The sequence below is a fragment of the Streptopelia decaocto genome (genome assembly GCF_964273445.1).
Source record: "Streptopelia decaocto genome assembly, chromosome: 5".
NCBI lineage: Eukaryota > Metazoa > Chordata > Aves > Columbiformes > Columbidae > Streptopelia > Streptopelia decaocto.
Window position 1 is genome coordinate 64,026,043 of NC_138659.1, and position 17,074 is coordinate 64,043,116.

At 40.8% G+C, this 17,074-nt stretch overlaps 1 protein-coding gene across 8 annotated transcripts in view; it reads right to left on the bottom strand.

The window, feature by feature from the left end:
- ABLIM1 (actin binding LIM protein 1) overlaps positions 1–17,074 on the bottom strand; it is a gene marked incomplete at its 5' end in the record, with an annotated part of 210,397 nt that overhangs the window by 148,975 nt on the left and 44,348 nt on the right. Inside the window, 2 exons of one of the 8 annotated variants that reach the window (XM_082052498.1) lie at positions 4,441–6,435; positions 7,710–8,122. The exons of 4 other annotated variants lie outside the window; for them this stretch is intronic. In XM_082052498.1, coding sequence (XP_081908624.1) covers positions 4,441–4,480 — 40 coding nt within the window. Of the gene's footprint in view, positions 1–4,440; positions 6,436–7,709; positions 8,123–11,817; positions 11,841–17,074 lie in introns of those variants that run through there. 3 more of the 8 variants (XM_082052506.1, XM_082052512.1, XM_082052503.1) reach the window with 3 other exon arrangements.

A 17,074-nucleotide genomic window follows, 5' to 3' on the forward strand; every position in this document is an offset into this window, starting at 1 on the left:
GCATCACAGCCACCGCTGGAGCATGGTGTGACTCCAACAGAACAACTATTGCACTCACAGTGCCCTCTCCTAACTTCAGCAAAGCCCTGAAAGAGATTCCTTTTTCATACTACAAGGACTAATTTAAGCACCTACCAGAAGCCGGCACAAACTTTTTGTCAACGTCTGTCAAAACTAAGAATAGGAGGTTACCTTTCTATATAGTGGAAAGTATGGCAGCAAGATACAGGATGCCAGAAATGACATCAGGCCAGTTCATCCGCTGCCAACATTCCTACTAAAAGCAGGTTTAAATACGCTGTGTTGGCTACTCTTTGTTTTGTAATTAAATGAATCCTACGGCGCTGCTGAAGCCTTCCCCTGGCGGTCGGCGCTATCTCCCAGTGCCTCAGCCGCATTCACCCCGGCCATCCACAGCCACGTTAAAGACCCACAAACCATCAGATAAGCAAAACTATGACTCCACGAGCAGCTCACTTCTCACACAGGGACCGTGTTGTGTACAGGCAAAAATGAGGCCTGGACACATCTGAAAATACAATTGATGGGGCAGACAAAGGATTTGGAATTTGTTTTAATTTATTCATGACAGGAAATTACATATATGGCATCATCTAACTACTAGTATTTGATAATCTGAGAATTTGACCATTCTGGGTACCTCAGGGTCTCATTTTGCTTGGTTATTTTCCTCAACAAACACGTCCTTGACCTGACAACAGGTACAGCTGGGATTGTTCCTTTCCACCGTCACTCAGCACACTAGTGGCCTTATCTCGTGGTATTTCCCTGATATGTACAACATTGTGAAGCTGTGCCCATCAAATCCTATGAGAGTTATTCAAAGGTAGTGCTACATCAAGAGTCTTGATCCTGCAGGGGAAGCAGAGGGCATTCAGTACCTAGCAAGCTACAATTTTGGAACAGAAGGTAGGAAATAAGGTCTTACAATACTGGGAATAATAGTTTCAGTGGTATCATAAACATAGGAATGGTGAATGAGTCAAATGGAATAGCTACAAGGAATCTAAGACCACTTTGCCAACCGCTTGATTGATATTTACCATATTATATTTGCAACAATGATCTACAGCAGCATTTCTTCAGCAAGAATTTCTTGATCTTATCGTGCCACTGCTTGACCAAATTCCGTCTCCCGAGGTTATTTGGTTTTGCCAGTTAAGGCCGTGTGCATCATGGGCTGCTAACAAAAGGAGTTTTTCCAGCAGGTGAACTTTAAATGGAAGTGTAGGTTTAAAATTATTTTTAAACAAACTGTAACTAAAACATGATGTAAAGTCCAGATGGGTACATAAAATTTTGCGTCTAGACAGTTTCTCCACAACAGGAACTGATTCTGCAGTTTATGCAGAGTGCAAAGAACTACTAGTGCAAACCAGGAGTTTTGTTCATTTGTGGATTTAAGTGTAAACACTCCCTCAGTCTAAAGCAAAGTTTAGTTTTATTTTATTTGTCTTGATATTACCACTGTGGTACTTGTTTAATATACAGATTTAGCACTGACACAAATCAATGACAAAAAAAACCTCCCTTTCCCATGCAGATCAGCTTCAGCATCGCTTCTGGCATTAACACTCTCTACCCATCTTTGGTTTTTTGGTAGCAGTTTTGCCCTGGTACGATTTAAGAATAGTTCTGCAATGGAGAACAGCAAAACAACAGCAAAAACAGCAACAAGAATTAAAGCAAGTAGGCAAGCCAGCCAACCTGTCAGGCTGTGCTAATAAAAATTGATTGATGAATTACTTCTAGCAGCATAAAGCAATATTTTCAGATGAATCAGTTAAAACAGGTGCTGACCATCACAGGACTTATCAGTAGTGAACCTTATGTTATAAACATATGTTGTGCATATTTCAGATTGAAACTAGCTGGCAGCTTCCTGTTATTTCCTTTTTAAGTATGAATGAACTACAAGATAATGCATTATTTTATACTGGTTTTCTGATTGTTTTGTTATTGAGTTTTTTCCCCACATTCATGATTTATTTGGAATCCAAACCCTTCCAGTACTTTTCCTAGAATCAATTAATTGATTCTGGAGAAGTACAAGATTTCAGTTCTCCAGCTGCTTACCGGATTATCATCAGAATAAGGTCAGGCCTTGCAATCCGAAATAGACAACCGGCAGAAAGAACCAGTGGATCATTTTTCTAGAATGTGAAAGCCAGCATGTGAAAGTGTTTAAAAACTAAAGAAAAATAAAACAATCTGTTCCCATTACCCGCTTTAATGAAATTACATGTGTTCATCTCACAGGACGCACCAGTGAGAAGAGGTTTTCACAGCCACAGACGAGGTTACCTGCACTGGCCAAAGCAGGCAGAGATATATAAGCAGGACCTCCCCAGTTCTCAGTCTATCTGGCCAGGAGGTGAAGAACCAGGTATTCAGCACAACCTCACTGTAATGAACCCACACAGGACTTAGACAAATGTTAATTTGGTCAGTATGTTCACAGAATCACAGAATCGACGGGGTTGGAAAAGACCTCAGAGATGATCGAGTCCAACCCCTGGTCCAACTCTAGTCCGTTTATTAGATCATGGCACTAAGTGCCATGGCCAATCTCAGTTTAAAAACCTCCAGGGACGGTGAGTCCAGCACCTCCCTGGGCAGCCATTCCAATGCCTGACCACTCTCTCTGTAAAGAATTTCTTTCTAATATCCAGCCTAAATTTCCCCTGGCAGAGTTGAAGCCCATGCCCCCTTGTCCTATTGCTGACTGCCTGGGAGAAGAGACCAATCCCCACCTGGCTACAACTTCCCTTCAGGTAGTTATAGAGAGTGCTGAGCTCACCTCTAAGCCTCCTCTTCTCCAGACTAAACAACCCCAGCTCCCTCAGCCTCTCCTCTCACATAAGGATATAGTAGTTTACCACATTGCAACAATTTAACCAAATGCTATTGTATTGTACTTCTGAGGAGATAAATTTATATGGACATAATAAACCCCAAATAGTACTTTAAAAATAAATAGTAAAGAAATAAGGAGGGAAAAAGAAGAAATTTGCACACTTAATTCAGCACACGTTGGGAGAAACAACAGAAACAGAACGGTTATATCTAGTTCAACATTGGGTTGTGTGGCCTAAAAGACTAATTAGCAATGGAAAAAGTATTTTTTTGTTGTTGTTATGAACAGTAGGTAGAAAGTTGGGGTTGTAGGCTTTTTTTAAGGTAAATTGATACTTTTCATGAAGATAAATACAGAGTTCTTTAACATGTCTACCTGCACCTTTTTTTAAGCTCCAGACCCATAAAGACAGATGATATCTGTGGGAGACATTATTTTTAAGTGACAAATATTGGATTAGACAATATAAAGAAAAAATAAGACTTTACTTCTTCCAGTTCTAACCCCTGAAGTCAAAGGGATACCCTAAAGGTTTTTTAATCTGCCAAGACATAACAGAGAAAACAACTACACACCCTTGAGTGACAGAGAAAGCTAAATATATCTTTTTATATTTATGCCTCTTCGCCCACCTTTTCAGAAGACTGTGGTATAAAAAGAGAGAAATGTTTACTAAGCAAACTAAGATGTGCACGCCTCTTGGATTCAAAGAGTATCTACTTTGTTGTAACTTACCACCAAAACTGTGCTGAGCATGCTTTTGGTGTTGAGAAGCGAAGCGCTTTGACTCACACCTCCTGGTAGCTCCGTGCGGGTCGCTGCATGTTGGGACTGTGTGCTGTGTGGTCACACCTGCAGCACGTTTGCTCAGGGAACAAGGGCTGCTCGGTGGCAGTGGTGGCTGCCGGCAAACAGCGGTGACACACGGTGGCAGGACAGCCAGGACTTGTAGGTGTGCCCGGTCACTAAGTCACACTTTGTACAACGTTTCCTCAGGTTACGTTCCAAAGAAAGCTGCCCTCAACAGCACCCTAAACCAGATCAGTTATCAGCTTTTCATTCAAAGCATTAATTAATAATACTCTGACCTTTTGTGCCACCTTCCATTACAAAACTTTGAAAGCTCTTTGTACAGAACCTGCCCCACAGCAATAGCATCATCTTTACCAAGAAACTGCAAAACGGAGCAGTGAGGTACCTCTCACAAAAATACACATGGATAACAAGCCTGGTTTTAATTGCACTGAGTTGTGCTCTGCTCATTATATTAAAAAATCCAGTCCGGGGGACAGACACATGGCTACATGCACACACTGGTCAGCCCTGTCACAAAGTTCACTGTTCACAGAATACAACAGACTGAGAAGTTTAACCATTAAATCAGTAAAGGAAAAACAAACTAAAATAAATTGCTCTAGCAACAAACATCCCAATGTGAATTCAGCAGAACTTGCTCAGCCTGGTTTTCTTCTGTAAACCCAAGAACTAATGTCCTATGGATGGTTTAACCTATGACATTATCAATAGAGATTTCAATAGCAGAGCTGTAGCTCAGGACGAACCTTTGCCGTTTGCGGAGCTCTGATGTATTTCTACTTCCATTTGGGCTCTCAGGCAGTAATGTTCCTGGACCTCAAAAGCTACAGCCTTTCGGAGGACAGATGACAAGCTGGAGGAACAGCAGAGATCCTTCTCATTCTGTGGCTTTACTCCTCGTATTTCCTGGGTTGAACAGGACTAAGGGAGTGGCCTGAGCAAAGCAGGTGTGTCCGTGTTCCCAAACAGTTTAAAGGAAGAGTGACTATTTTCCTCTAGATAGTCCATGAGTCATCAGGACCATGGTGTGTTGCCTTTCAGTGACATGTTTCCATGTGTTGACCATCTCAGAGCAGCTGATATGATTGGTAACTTTCTTTTCCATATGGAGGGACCCTAACCAGCCCCAAAGGTTGACTCAATTTTGTCCTGAGACTGTTTTCTTTCTCTTTCGCTCTGTCTCATCTCTACTCCACTGCTTTTCATTTGCAGGTATATTGCACCTAAACAAAAAGGTAAGAGCCTGTGGAAGATGGGGATCGAAGAAACACTGTTATCACTTTCCTTACACACAGCAGGGAAAGTAAAAGCCCTGGGCATCTTCTCTAGGCTCCCACAACGTCCCACCCAGACAGAGGCAATTAGGCCAACTCTAAGTGTAGACTTCCAGGCATTTCCTTCTACGCAGTTGTACAGATCCAGAGACAAACTGTTCCATGAGCAGCTGAATTAATGAATCGTTTTTCTCTGTCAGATTTGCGTGCAACATCCTCAACACCCATCGGATTTGTTCTGTCTCCACGTAACATCCTCTTGGCAATACCATTCCCAGAAATACTCTCAGTTCCTTGCCATTTGTCTGCTTTCCCAGTTCCTCTCCATGTCCTTTAAATCCATGCACAGACCCTTAAGCTGTCTTCCATAACTGCTCCAACATCTTCAATTTCTACCCATACCTCCTAAACCACACACTCCTTTCACTCTCATCTTTCTCCTGTACCCCAATGACTGTTTAGTATCTTTAAGTTCTGTTTCCCTGAAAGGAGGAGGGAGGGAAGACTGATACAGCACTTGTATAACCCTCATGTCCTAGGAAATGAGACTGAACAGCAGCCAAACACAAGGTGCAGACACTGACAATTTGCAGCCCGAAGCCCTCCCTGGAGCACACTTACTGTACTCTGTACTTTACTATGGATTGAGAGATGCTGCCGTAACACAAATCACATTTTATCCCTAAGATTTCACTTTAGAAGACAAAAAAATGCTTTTTCTCCTCTAAACATGCATGAAAAGATGCCAGAAACACACAAAAACTTTCGGCTTCCTGGGTGGGAACTGCTAAGTCCAACCAAATTTTGGCCAACTACGTTTCATCCCCTGCTTCAAACACTAAATCCTGAATTTCCTGAACTCTTGACTTCATTTTCCCCGCAATGAATTGTCATCTTCTCAGCCAGCTTGTTAAAAATACACACTCATGCAGACGCACAGACAAATGTAAACACAGGCACAGAATCTGGTTTCTCTGCCTTTATTCTCAGTCTGGCGTTCTGCTCCTCTGGCTTTACACATTTCATTTGCTGCCAAATTAAGTGGAGTGCAGGACAGGGCGTTCACTCCGCTTGGACTTTTAACGTGCCTGACTGAAAACTATTAGCTCATCAGAAATGCTGCTTTCTCTCCACCCCTGCTCTTCTTTTTAATAATCGCAGCACTCCACACTTTAATTACCGTTACTGCCACTCTGATGTGGTAAGCAGATACAATTATTCCTATTCTACAGACAAAAAAATTAAAGCACTACATTCCTACGAAATGCTGACCACCAGCATTTATTTATTTTAGTTCCTCTGCTCCTAGATACGACTGTGTATTGTGTATCCAGCTCAGGTACAATGGTGAAGAGAAGTTCTGTGGGTCCAGAAATAAGTTTTCCTGTCCTCATTGAGAGACAAATTCCTGGAGTTTCCCCCAGTGTGACTTCTGCAGGTAACCACATTTATATCTTTTTTGTTTAGCTGAAGAGATGAAAGAGAAGGAAGATGAGAATGATTCAATATACATCTACATACTGTACAAGTCATCACGCTCACACTAGCTATTATTAGTAGCTATAGCTTTAGATGCTATATTCGAGACACGTATTAACTTGTCTTTTGTATAGCTCTGTAGGCACATACACGTCACCTCTGCAACACAATTGATTATATGTTGATTTTCATTTATGTTAAATTAACTGACCATAGCTAGTAGTTTAGTACACGACGTGAGAAGCGATCACTTCCCACACATTGTACTAGTCCTGAGTCTCATCTCAGTAATTTCTGTACACGTTTCCCAATGCTGAAGGTCTAACCTCCAGAAATTCTGCGGCATTTGAAATCTGCCAGTGTGCTGCCATAAACATTTTATGTTGTTCCCATGAAAAAAACCACATAATCTCGCCAAGTGACTAGACTTTGAAACATTGCAGTCTATTATGCTCAGCAGAGAGATGTTTTTGTTGGCTATTAAAGCTCAGCAGAGACTTGCTGGCTATTAGTTCTCCAGCAATTTTATCGGATTTAGCTTATTCCATCCTACACAGTTCTCAGGCCTATTGTAATTCCTACAAAGTGACTGAGAATAATCAATCCCCATGCTGCAAGGGATATGCAGAGCCACGCTGGTGCCAGAAGAACAGCAAGACAACACTGTTTTCTGTGACTCCACTACACAGACCAACAATCTGACACTTCTTAAATTTAAGAATTCATTTGTGTGATTTTGATTTTCTTTTATTGCCTCTTTTCTTTTCCTCTAGACTTCATGTAACCCAAACAGAAGCAGCCACAATTACAAACTATCTGCTATCTGAAAACCTACTGATCAAGAACGTTATTGGCTGCTTCAGACAGCCTCGGGATTCAGGAGGCAGCAGGTTCCTGTCGTGCCCAGTGGGAGACACACAAGGCATCACAATTTCTCCTTCAGATTTCAAAAGCAGTTCTTCCTAGACACATTAGACTGTATTAGCTCAGCCTGCACCCTGGAAGATTTTATCCTTGTTGAGACATTCTTCCCATGAAGAAAACACCAGGCAAACTAAGTGATCTGTCCAGAACCACAAAACTCTGTGCCCAGCTTAGAAACTGAGTCTAGGTTTTGTGCATCCCAACCCAATGGCCTAACAATTCTACTTTCTGTTGAACGTTATTTATTTAAAACAAAACAAAACCACAATAGAAAAAAAAAAAAAAAGACAGAGACTTTAACGAAACCAATAAGCTCTTATCAAAGGAAATGAACTTACCCTGTTCCTTCATAGCTTATCTCCTTATTTCGTCTCACCCCAAGTCTCACATAAGAGAAAATGTCCCTAGACAGTTCCCGCGGTGCCAGAACCTTTTCACCAGAGCTGGTTCCAAAGCGACAGCAGCAGAACCAACAGATCACCGGAGGAAAAGCCCAACCTGACTCTTGCTCGTTCCTTCAGCAGTTCCCCTCACCTGCCAGTCCGGGCTGAGACTCCTGACTGCTGGAATAGCGATTCTGCTGCTCATTTACAGCTTCCAGTGGTGACTCCTCCGGAATTATTTCCTCATCCTGTGAAATTATTCCATCACTTCCAATGCCTCTGTCTCACAGCAGAAACCAATTTACAATAACCTCCTCAGAGCTTTTACACAGCAATTATTTTCAAGTGCAACTGCTTAGAACAAGTGATATGCCAAGTATTCTGTGCTCCAGAAAATGAAACTTTATAGACATAAAGTGTAGCCAGGCAAACACTTCTTTCTTGTGCATTGCTAATTGCATCTTAATTAGAGCATTTTACATGTATTTATGCGCTTTTCATCCTAGTATATCCCAGAGCATTTTGTAAACTGTCACACAGTTTTAAAAGGAGACTGTATTAATACAGAACTACCAGTACCCAGACACGTCTAGAATCCAGGGCAGCAGCCTGTGGATAAATTCATTATGAGAAAGCTTTGGCCAATGGCAGAACACTGAATCTCTGTAGTTAGATAAAGACCTTTCCTTCCCCTTCAGACATCATTTGAAATTCTTGCATATCCATTTCATTTGATGATCTCACTGCTTTAAAAACATTCATTAACTTGTACAGTATTTTAATTAGGTAAGGCATAAATAAAGATCTAAAACCTGCAATGCCTCTGCTAGTAGTCAAGAGGAAGTGCTTAAGGGAGGAAAAAAAGATGAACCAGGGCAAATATTGAGTGGTCCTTCTAGATTCTCTCTCACATTACAGCAAAATGGTGGTTTAGCTGGAGATGATTGTCTCCAGATCAGTGTTTAACAGCTGCCAATACACCTGTCTCTGATATTCCTTTCAGAATGTCTCTCTCCTCTTCATTGCTTTATACTCTGAAGCAGTGAACTCCATCCTGTATTCCAGTGCTATATGAAGAAACACATCCACAATAGCTTTTTTTGCTTTTAAACCTGCTGATTTGATCTGGTTGAGACCAAAATTGCTATGTCCTCAAGAAAAAATAAAAAGCAAACAAACCAACCACTTAAAATAAAATAATCGTTCTCTACGTGCTTTCTCTGCACAAAGATTTTAGAATATTTTATCATGTCTCTCGACACCACTCAGTTTTACAGGTAAGCAAACAGAGGCCCATTTTTTCCAACAAAATAACCTGAAAGAAGACTTAACATCTGCAGGAATACAAACTCTTTGTTTTTAGAGATCTAAATCCAGGCAGATAGCATTCAAATTTCCTCCCATATAGACACCAAATGGTTTTCTGAAGTCCCACACTGAGCTAGTGACAGCCCTGATGAAAAAGCCCAGGCGTCCGTGTCCTTACAATCATTATCAGAAGGCAAAGAGCAGGAGTAAATTCCACGCTCTCCAACATCTCTATGCAGGAAGGAAGGAGACTGAGTCAATTCTCCTGGGATTTCAATGTACACTTGCAAGAAATGCAAATATTCCAGTTGTGATACACTGAGCTTTAAATAGTTTCTCAGACTAAAAAGGCAGTGTCCCATTACACTTCATTTAAAGATTTACTTAACAGCCTTGTCTTTCCTTAAGCTAAGCGAAGTGTTTGCGAAGCTACAATAACGTGCAGCCTCTCTCTGCCTTTCCGCTCTCGAAGGCAGCTTGGGAACTCGCTGATACCAATTGCTTTTAATTCAGGCGCCAGGCAATGGATCACAAATGGATAACAGGGAGATAAAACATTTGGCAGACACTCGACTATCATATACTTTCTGTTGCCAAGAAATAAAACAGAGCCTATTAAAACCACCTCATTAATTAACTTTTCCATAATTCTATTTTTTATTGGCAACTTGTTGGTTAAGCAAGTGCTTTACCTTTCAGAAGGAAAGTGTGTTAAGCTTAAGGAGTAAATTTTAGTGAGATCCAAGGCTGGCATTTAACAGATCTTTACAATAAATAACTTTGGGCCAGATACTCAGCTAGTTATGGTTGATTTTGCTCCTTGATACTAAAAAAACCTCACAAAAAATACCAACTCTCTCTTTGAGAATGACGATGTTAGTGGAGGGATCAGTTTACATCCACTGACAATCTGAATCTTAATTTCTTGCCATCTTTTTTCCTTCATCTTTGGCGAGTTACTAAACGCTGTACTACATACTGAAATCCCGATCCCTTGTTTCAGTCATTGCCTTTAAAAAATTTACAACAGATCTTTTTGAACGGTGCTGATTTTGATACAAGTTGGTTGCAACTATGATACGCTTGCCAAACGATTCTCAGGGAAAAGAAAAATATTTCGATTCTGTCAGTAGCAGGATAATATTTACATCCTTGATTTTTTCAAGGAAGACTATTAACCCTCAAACAAGTGAGCTAAGTCCTAACTGAAAGTCCTGGCTGAAGGATTCATTCACCGTGAGCAATAGTTGTAAAGATTGTCAGAAATAAAAATGTTGGTCTCTATTATACTAAATTAAAGCCTAGGCCTGTAAGCGCTGTACATGAAAGAAAACATACTGATGTTCACGTATGCATCTTGCCCATGTGAATGTTTGCTACAGCAAGCTTAAACAACCAGAAATGCAAAATACTACATTCAGGGTATGTCATTGCAAACACAACAGTATTTTTTTAAAAAAGAAGACACTTTAAACAATGCCACTTTTTTTCTTTCATGTCAGGGGAAACTTCTTCATATGTTCTGTTTATGCTCTGCAAAGAGACACGGAAAAACAGGGATGTAGTAACAATTTTCTCTATTAAAACCTGCATAAAACTGTGGGATTTCCTAGCTCACAGCATAAACAGTGATAGGCAGAAGTCAGGAATGCAAATGTTCTTCCTCAGCCTTAATACAAGCGGCATTATCTGTGTCCGGATTTTCAGTCCAAGCCATCACACCTGGCTGGCAGCTCGGAACAGTGTGTGGTGTGACACAGCAGGACGTGAGCGATGCTCTGTGTTCTGGGCTCCTGAGGCCGTGCCCGTTCCCAGCAGCCAGATTCACACATCACCTGGTGGGGCTCTTTAAAGCGGAAGTTGATTTAATTTACCAGTGTCTTTCTGATATTCCATCCTTTGCAAGAATTGAAAGAAAATGATAATGCAATCTCTAAAGGGAAGACTTCACTGTTCTTTTTTATAAGAAATTTCTGTGTGGCACTGCGTAGAAAAATATCATATCCAGATGGAAGGAATAGATACAACTTCTCAGTGTATCATGTTCCACTGTCAGCAGTCACAGGCTATTACACCACCCAGCTCCTTACAGAACCTTATCAATTTCCAACTTAAAACATGGAACACTCACAAGTTCCACTGGCAGGCCGGTGTGGAGATTAATTTTCTTCTAGCTCCTATATGACATTTGTTAATGGGATGTTCATAAACCTTTTTCTGGTGACATCATCCACTAGTTAAAATGGTTCTTCCCCCTTCACAAGTGTCATATAATTTTGGATGTACGTCCTGACAGGTATATTTTCTCTTTTATTAGGCTGAAGCAACACATCCTTGTTTAGAGCCCTACCCACCACCATCTTGCCATCAAACAAGGCATAAATGTTCTTCTCTACAGTCATTCCCCCCAAAAAAAACTCCTTCTGTACAGCAAAAATCCTTCTTAGTCCCCAAGCACATAAACGTCTCTTACTTAGTAAAACTGAATTTCAACCTACTCCAACAATTTGCCCTGAACCCTGCTGTACAATGCACTAATCCCCATTTGACACCGAATACACCTCCCAAATGTGTGTCACCAGTATACTTGATTAGCAGCCCCCTATGTTTCTCTTGTCCACCTTACAACACGTGTAAGGTGGACAATTACGTGTGTACGCACTGTAATATCTTCCACCTTTATTAGTAATTTCTCAAGAATAAATATTCAAGCTTACAAATTTGTCCATGTTTCATTTGCCCTGTTTTGTATTACCATGTCAAAGAAAAATAAATCTCTTATCAGTCACTCTTGCGTTAAGCTGTTCTGGTAGCTCAAGTTGGGTCAGAAGCATCATTCTGTAACCAGAGTAAAAAAACAATGGTTAAATTCTGTCTCCATTTCCAGAAAAACCACAATATTGTTTCAGGAGAAAACAAGAAGTGCAGCCATTTTCATTCTTATTTTAATAAAGCCTACAGGCTTCTACAGAGGGCAAAACAGTGCTGGGCTGAGACCTGTAACAAACACAGTAACATTCCTGTACCAATTAAAATCTGAACAGGTGAGAGAACCACTGGACAGGAGACAAAATTAGGACATAGAAAGGAATTAATTAATCTAAATTTGCACACCACAGATCAGTAGGAAAGCCAGACAGAGGACTCAGAAGTCTAGGCAGGAACCCACAAGACAGTTTTTCAGTTTTGTTTGTTTGTTTGAAGTATGGATGTGCCTGATGGGAATATTAAAAATGAGAACAAATGAACAATATAGTCCAACTAAAAAAAATAACTGTCTCAATATGATAACTATTATGTAGATAAATCACCAATATATCTGAAGACCAAGGCTCAAAAATGTGCTAAAAGAGGCAAATCTGAAAGAGTTAAAGGCTTTTATAGTCCTCCATGTGCTTTAAGTATAAAGCACAGTTGATACGCAAGAATACTGGAAGAATTCAAATGATGCCTTATAGCTCTTTTTTTGTTGCTGCAAGGCAATTTTTATCACAGCCTTTTGGACTGTATAAAAAATGCTTTCATTAAAATTTTATTACTACTGAAATTCCTACATATGAGATGTGACTCTAGACCGAGAAAATTTCTTTCTTATCACAAGAATTAAAAAAGGTGATATAGAAACGTAAACAAAATGGGGTTTTTACAACCTCAAATTCAAAACCTGTCTGGTCAATAGCCTCACTGGGAATATCAGGATGTTAAACACTAGAGAACCTGAATAAATAATGTTTGGGTCTTGGTTTTGTTGTTGTTCGTATTTTGTTACAGTAAGCAGAAAAAAAAAAAAGTGCTAGCATAACAGACCTCAGGAGTATCTGCACTCTGTTTATCTAACAAATAAGCAGTAAAGAAAGTTAAACAGTCAGAAACATGCAGGATTAAAATTGATAGTGAAAGGGAGATATATCCTTCTTTAAACTGACATTCACATGATTTTATATCTGCAAGTTTTATTTAGAAGTAGGGCAATGGCATTTGCTTCTAGTTAAAATGCGTAAGAGATGCCTCGCAGAACCAGCGTTTCTGTTTATTCACTTAGTCTCTGTTTTCAAAGGACAGAAAATGAGAACCACATCCGCTGCTACCTGCTACATCTAACCAGTAGTTCCACATTACATTATAAACCACACTCTAGGAGTTGTCCTGGTTTTGTTAAAAAACAAGTTTCTCTTTTAGTGAATTTGCCTGTCAGCTAAAGCTTCATATTAGCTGCATTTTCCTGGAGAACCAGATACATGTTTTGGTAAACATAGCAATGGAATGCAAACTTATTGATAAACATGGATGGACATCTCGCAAGAGGGGCAACGGTAAAGAGGTGACCAAGAAACTGATCAACTGTGTGTAACATTCCATTCACGTGAATATTTCATATAAAAGTGAGAGATCACGAGGATCTCATCCCTTTTCGTCCCTTTTGCTTATGGCCGACATTAGGAGAGGACCTTGCGAGTCGTCCCTGCGAACTGAGGCCTAGTGAGAGACTGAATCCAGCTCCGGTTGGCTGCAGAGTCCAGTCCAGGACTTTGGGTGCTGGCTCTGCAGTTGCTGAGACTTTCAAGATTGGTTTTGTATATTTTGTATTATTTTCTCTATTCTTATTAGTAGCATTAGTAAAACATTTTTGATTTTTCCAACTCTCTTCTCTCTGTCCTTCTTTCCCTCCCGATCGCCTGTCCTGAGTGGGAAGGGGGGGGAAGGAAGGGGCAAAAAGGGGAAAGCGGGGGGGAGAGGGGGTTAACAATACACCTGCCAGGGTTTGTCACCCCACAATCTAAACCCTCGACAGGAGTACAGAAAGCTCATCCAAGTGCAACTTCTTTCTCCATTCTGCCCAAATTTTCTGCTAAAGTAAGAGGAATTCTGACCAGGACTTACACATGGGAGAAGAGACTGAAGATACAGAAATTCACATTGACCATCACTCATTTGTCAGGTCATTCACCATCAGGAGAAGAGAGTTTAAAAGCAAGAGCCCTGACAAGAGCAATGCTTGTGGGGTGGAGAAGGAGATCATTTCTTATGTGAATGCTGAAACTCCTCCGGTGTCAGATTCTTCCTTATGGCTTTTGCTCCGCTGATATCCTTATTGTCCCTTAAGATATGAGTAAGGATAAAAAGATTTCAGCCTAAGAAAAGTACAGCCTGTGCCTACCCCTTGCAGATGGCAGATTGGATTGCTTAAGGGCAGGAGCCCCACATTCTGCTGCCATCAGAATCCCTGAGTCTTAAAAGAGAAGCAAGAGAATAAATCAGGCTGGAAGGGACCTCTGGAGATCTCTAGTCCAACCTTCTGCCCAAAGCAGGGCTACTTTCAAAACCAAATCAAGTTGCTCGGGGCCTTTTTCCATCAACTTCTGAAAATCTCCAGCTTGCTTACCCTCTCTAGCCCATATTATCAAGGGCTCAGACACACTCACTGTGGGAAAAACAAACAAACAAACCAACCAACCAACCAACCAACCAGCCAATCAGCCAACCAAAAAAACCCTTTCTATTTAGCTGGAATATCTCCTGATGCAATTTATGACTGCTGTCTTGCACCCTTTCATTGTGCACCAAGGAGAGTTGGGGAAGAGGGCTATAGAGAAAACATGGACCCATTCAGGTACGACAAGGATGGAGCCAGGCTTTTCTCGGTGACAACCAATGATAGGACAAGGGGCAACGGGTACAAACTGGAACACAGGACGTTCCACTTAAATATGAGAGGAAACTTCTTCTCAGTGAAGGTAACAGAACACTGGAACAGGCTGCCCAGGCGGGTTGTGGAGTCTCCTTCTCTGCAGACATTCAAACCCACCTGGACACCTTCCTGTGTAACCTCATCTGGGTGTTCCTGCTCCGGCAGGGGGATCGGACTAGATGATCTTTTGAGGTCCCTTCCAACCCCTGACATTCTGTGATTCTGTCATTCTGTGATTCTGTCATTCTGTGAATAGTTGAAGCCAGCAATGGTATCAGCCTTTGGCCTTCTCTTGCCCAGGCCTACACAAAGCCAGCTCCTTCAGCTGTTTCATCCAGCATGCGAGGCCACATTTATCTTTGCCAAACATCTCAAGCTCCCTGCCGGCCCGTTCTTCCAGACTGCTTAAGTCCCTCTGAATGGCAGCCCTGCTCTCCTTCCAGTGCACTGACCTGGTGTCACTTGTGAACATGCTAAGGAGACATTCTGTCCCACAACCCGGGGCCCTCATCAAGATGTTGAACAGCAGTAACTCCAGCAGCAGGCCCTGAGGCACATTGCTTGGCACAGACAGTTGGACTTCAAAACACCGACACTTTGAGCCTGAAGGTCTAGTCAGGTTTTCACAAACCCTGTAGTCCACCCATTTGGTCCATAACCCCAGTTTGACTACAAATATATGATGGGAGATCAAATTTTTATGTGCTGGCTTGGAGAACAGTGAGTGCACTCGAGTTCAAAGCTGCACTCCTGCTACACACTGAAGTCCAGACAAAACAGGTTAAAGCGTGATCGCCACTAGGTGAAATTTCACAGTTGTTAGTGCTAAGAAAAGCTGTTTCACTATCTCAGAAGCCCACGATGTTCATACACATCCATCCTAAATGGAAACAATAAACACCTCGGAATTCCTCCCTTTCCTATGGATTACTAGTAACAATTTACTCCATTTGTCCATTTTTCCTGTTATATTCACTAAAGGGATACCACCCAGGCCTTTTAACACCTCATTTTCGTGTTATGTGGTCTGTTTCTTCTATTTAAAGACTGAGCTGTTAGCCATGCACCCCAGATAAATCAGAAAACAATTCACCCTTTGGCATCTGAGAACCCATGGAATGATTTTATGAACAAAAACTAACACAAGCCAATGAGATTTAGCTGGCATTTAACTGAGCACCTAGTCAGCAATTTATGTATGCTGATGACACCCACACACTAATTCTACTGATTTTTATCATGAGTTTCACATTTGTTCCATGACAAATCAAATGTGAAAAGAAAACCACCACCCAACAAATCGTTTGGCCTTTTAGCAGGTTGTTTATGTACACTAAAGGGAATCAGAAGCCCAACTCAAGGTCAACTGTGTTGCCAAAAAAAGGCAGTTCAAAAGAAATCCCATCTAGACTACATGTCTCTGATGAGAGATTTGAAAGGCTGGATAACACATACCTTACAGACACCTACACTGGAAACACAAAGCCTTTGTTCCACTCCAAGCATTTGTCCTTTTTACATAGACACCTTTACATGGATCACATATTCTCAGCAGCTCAGTTTCCAGATAGCTTTATTATAGTGTCACTAATTTTTCCAGCTCAGAACTATTTTCAGCTTCAGATTGAATGCTATTTTTAATCTTAAATACTGGCTCATTGCTAGGCTTAATTTTATTGTGTACTTAAAGATGCATTTTGGACAGTTCTCATGCTTTTGCCGTGCCAAGAAAATTTTCCTGGTGATCTCTGGACTAAATTTACAATTACTATTCTCTTTTCATCAATCTAAAATACTAAAATAAACTATGGTGTTATCCATCCATTTCAAAACAAACAAACAGAAACCCTTAAATGCTGTATTGAGTTTTAGGCTCAAAATTCAAAAGCAGGCCTTTTGTAACAAAAGATACCAGATATAATCTTCCTTATCTCCAGGCCACCTACACCCTATTCAAGAGGCAGTAGAATACCTTATCCAATTGTATTTTAAAATCTCCAATTGATCTGATCACACCAATTCCCCACCTCACTTCCTAGTGAGGCATATTCTTCATTATTAACATCAATTAATTTGCAAAGCAGTAATTCCTGGAAATCTAGAATGACAGTCTCATTTTCCAGAAAGTCAGTTTTAGCAAATTTGAGAGTACAAGCAGCTTCCAAACTAGACAAATGAGCTGGGTCATCAGAGAAAGTCATTATTGTTGCTCTTTAATTATGATCACGTAAGAAACTAAAAAAATCTAATCCTGGGAATAATCAGCAGTACCTATGTCCTGATATGCATTCCGCTCACACTGTCAGAAATTAAAAACACTGCT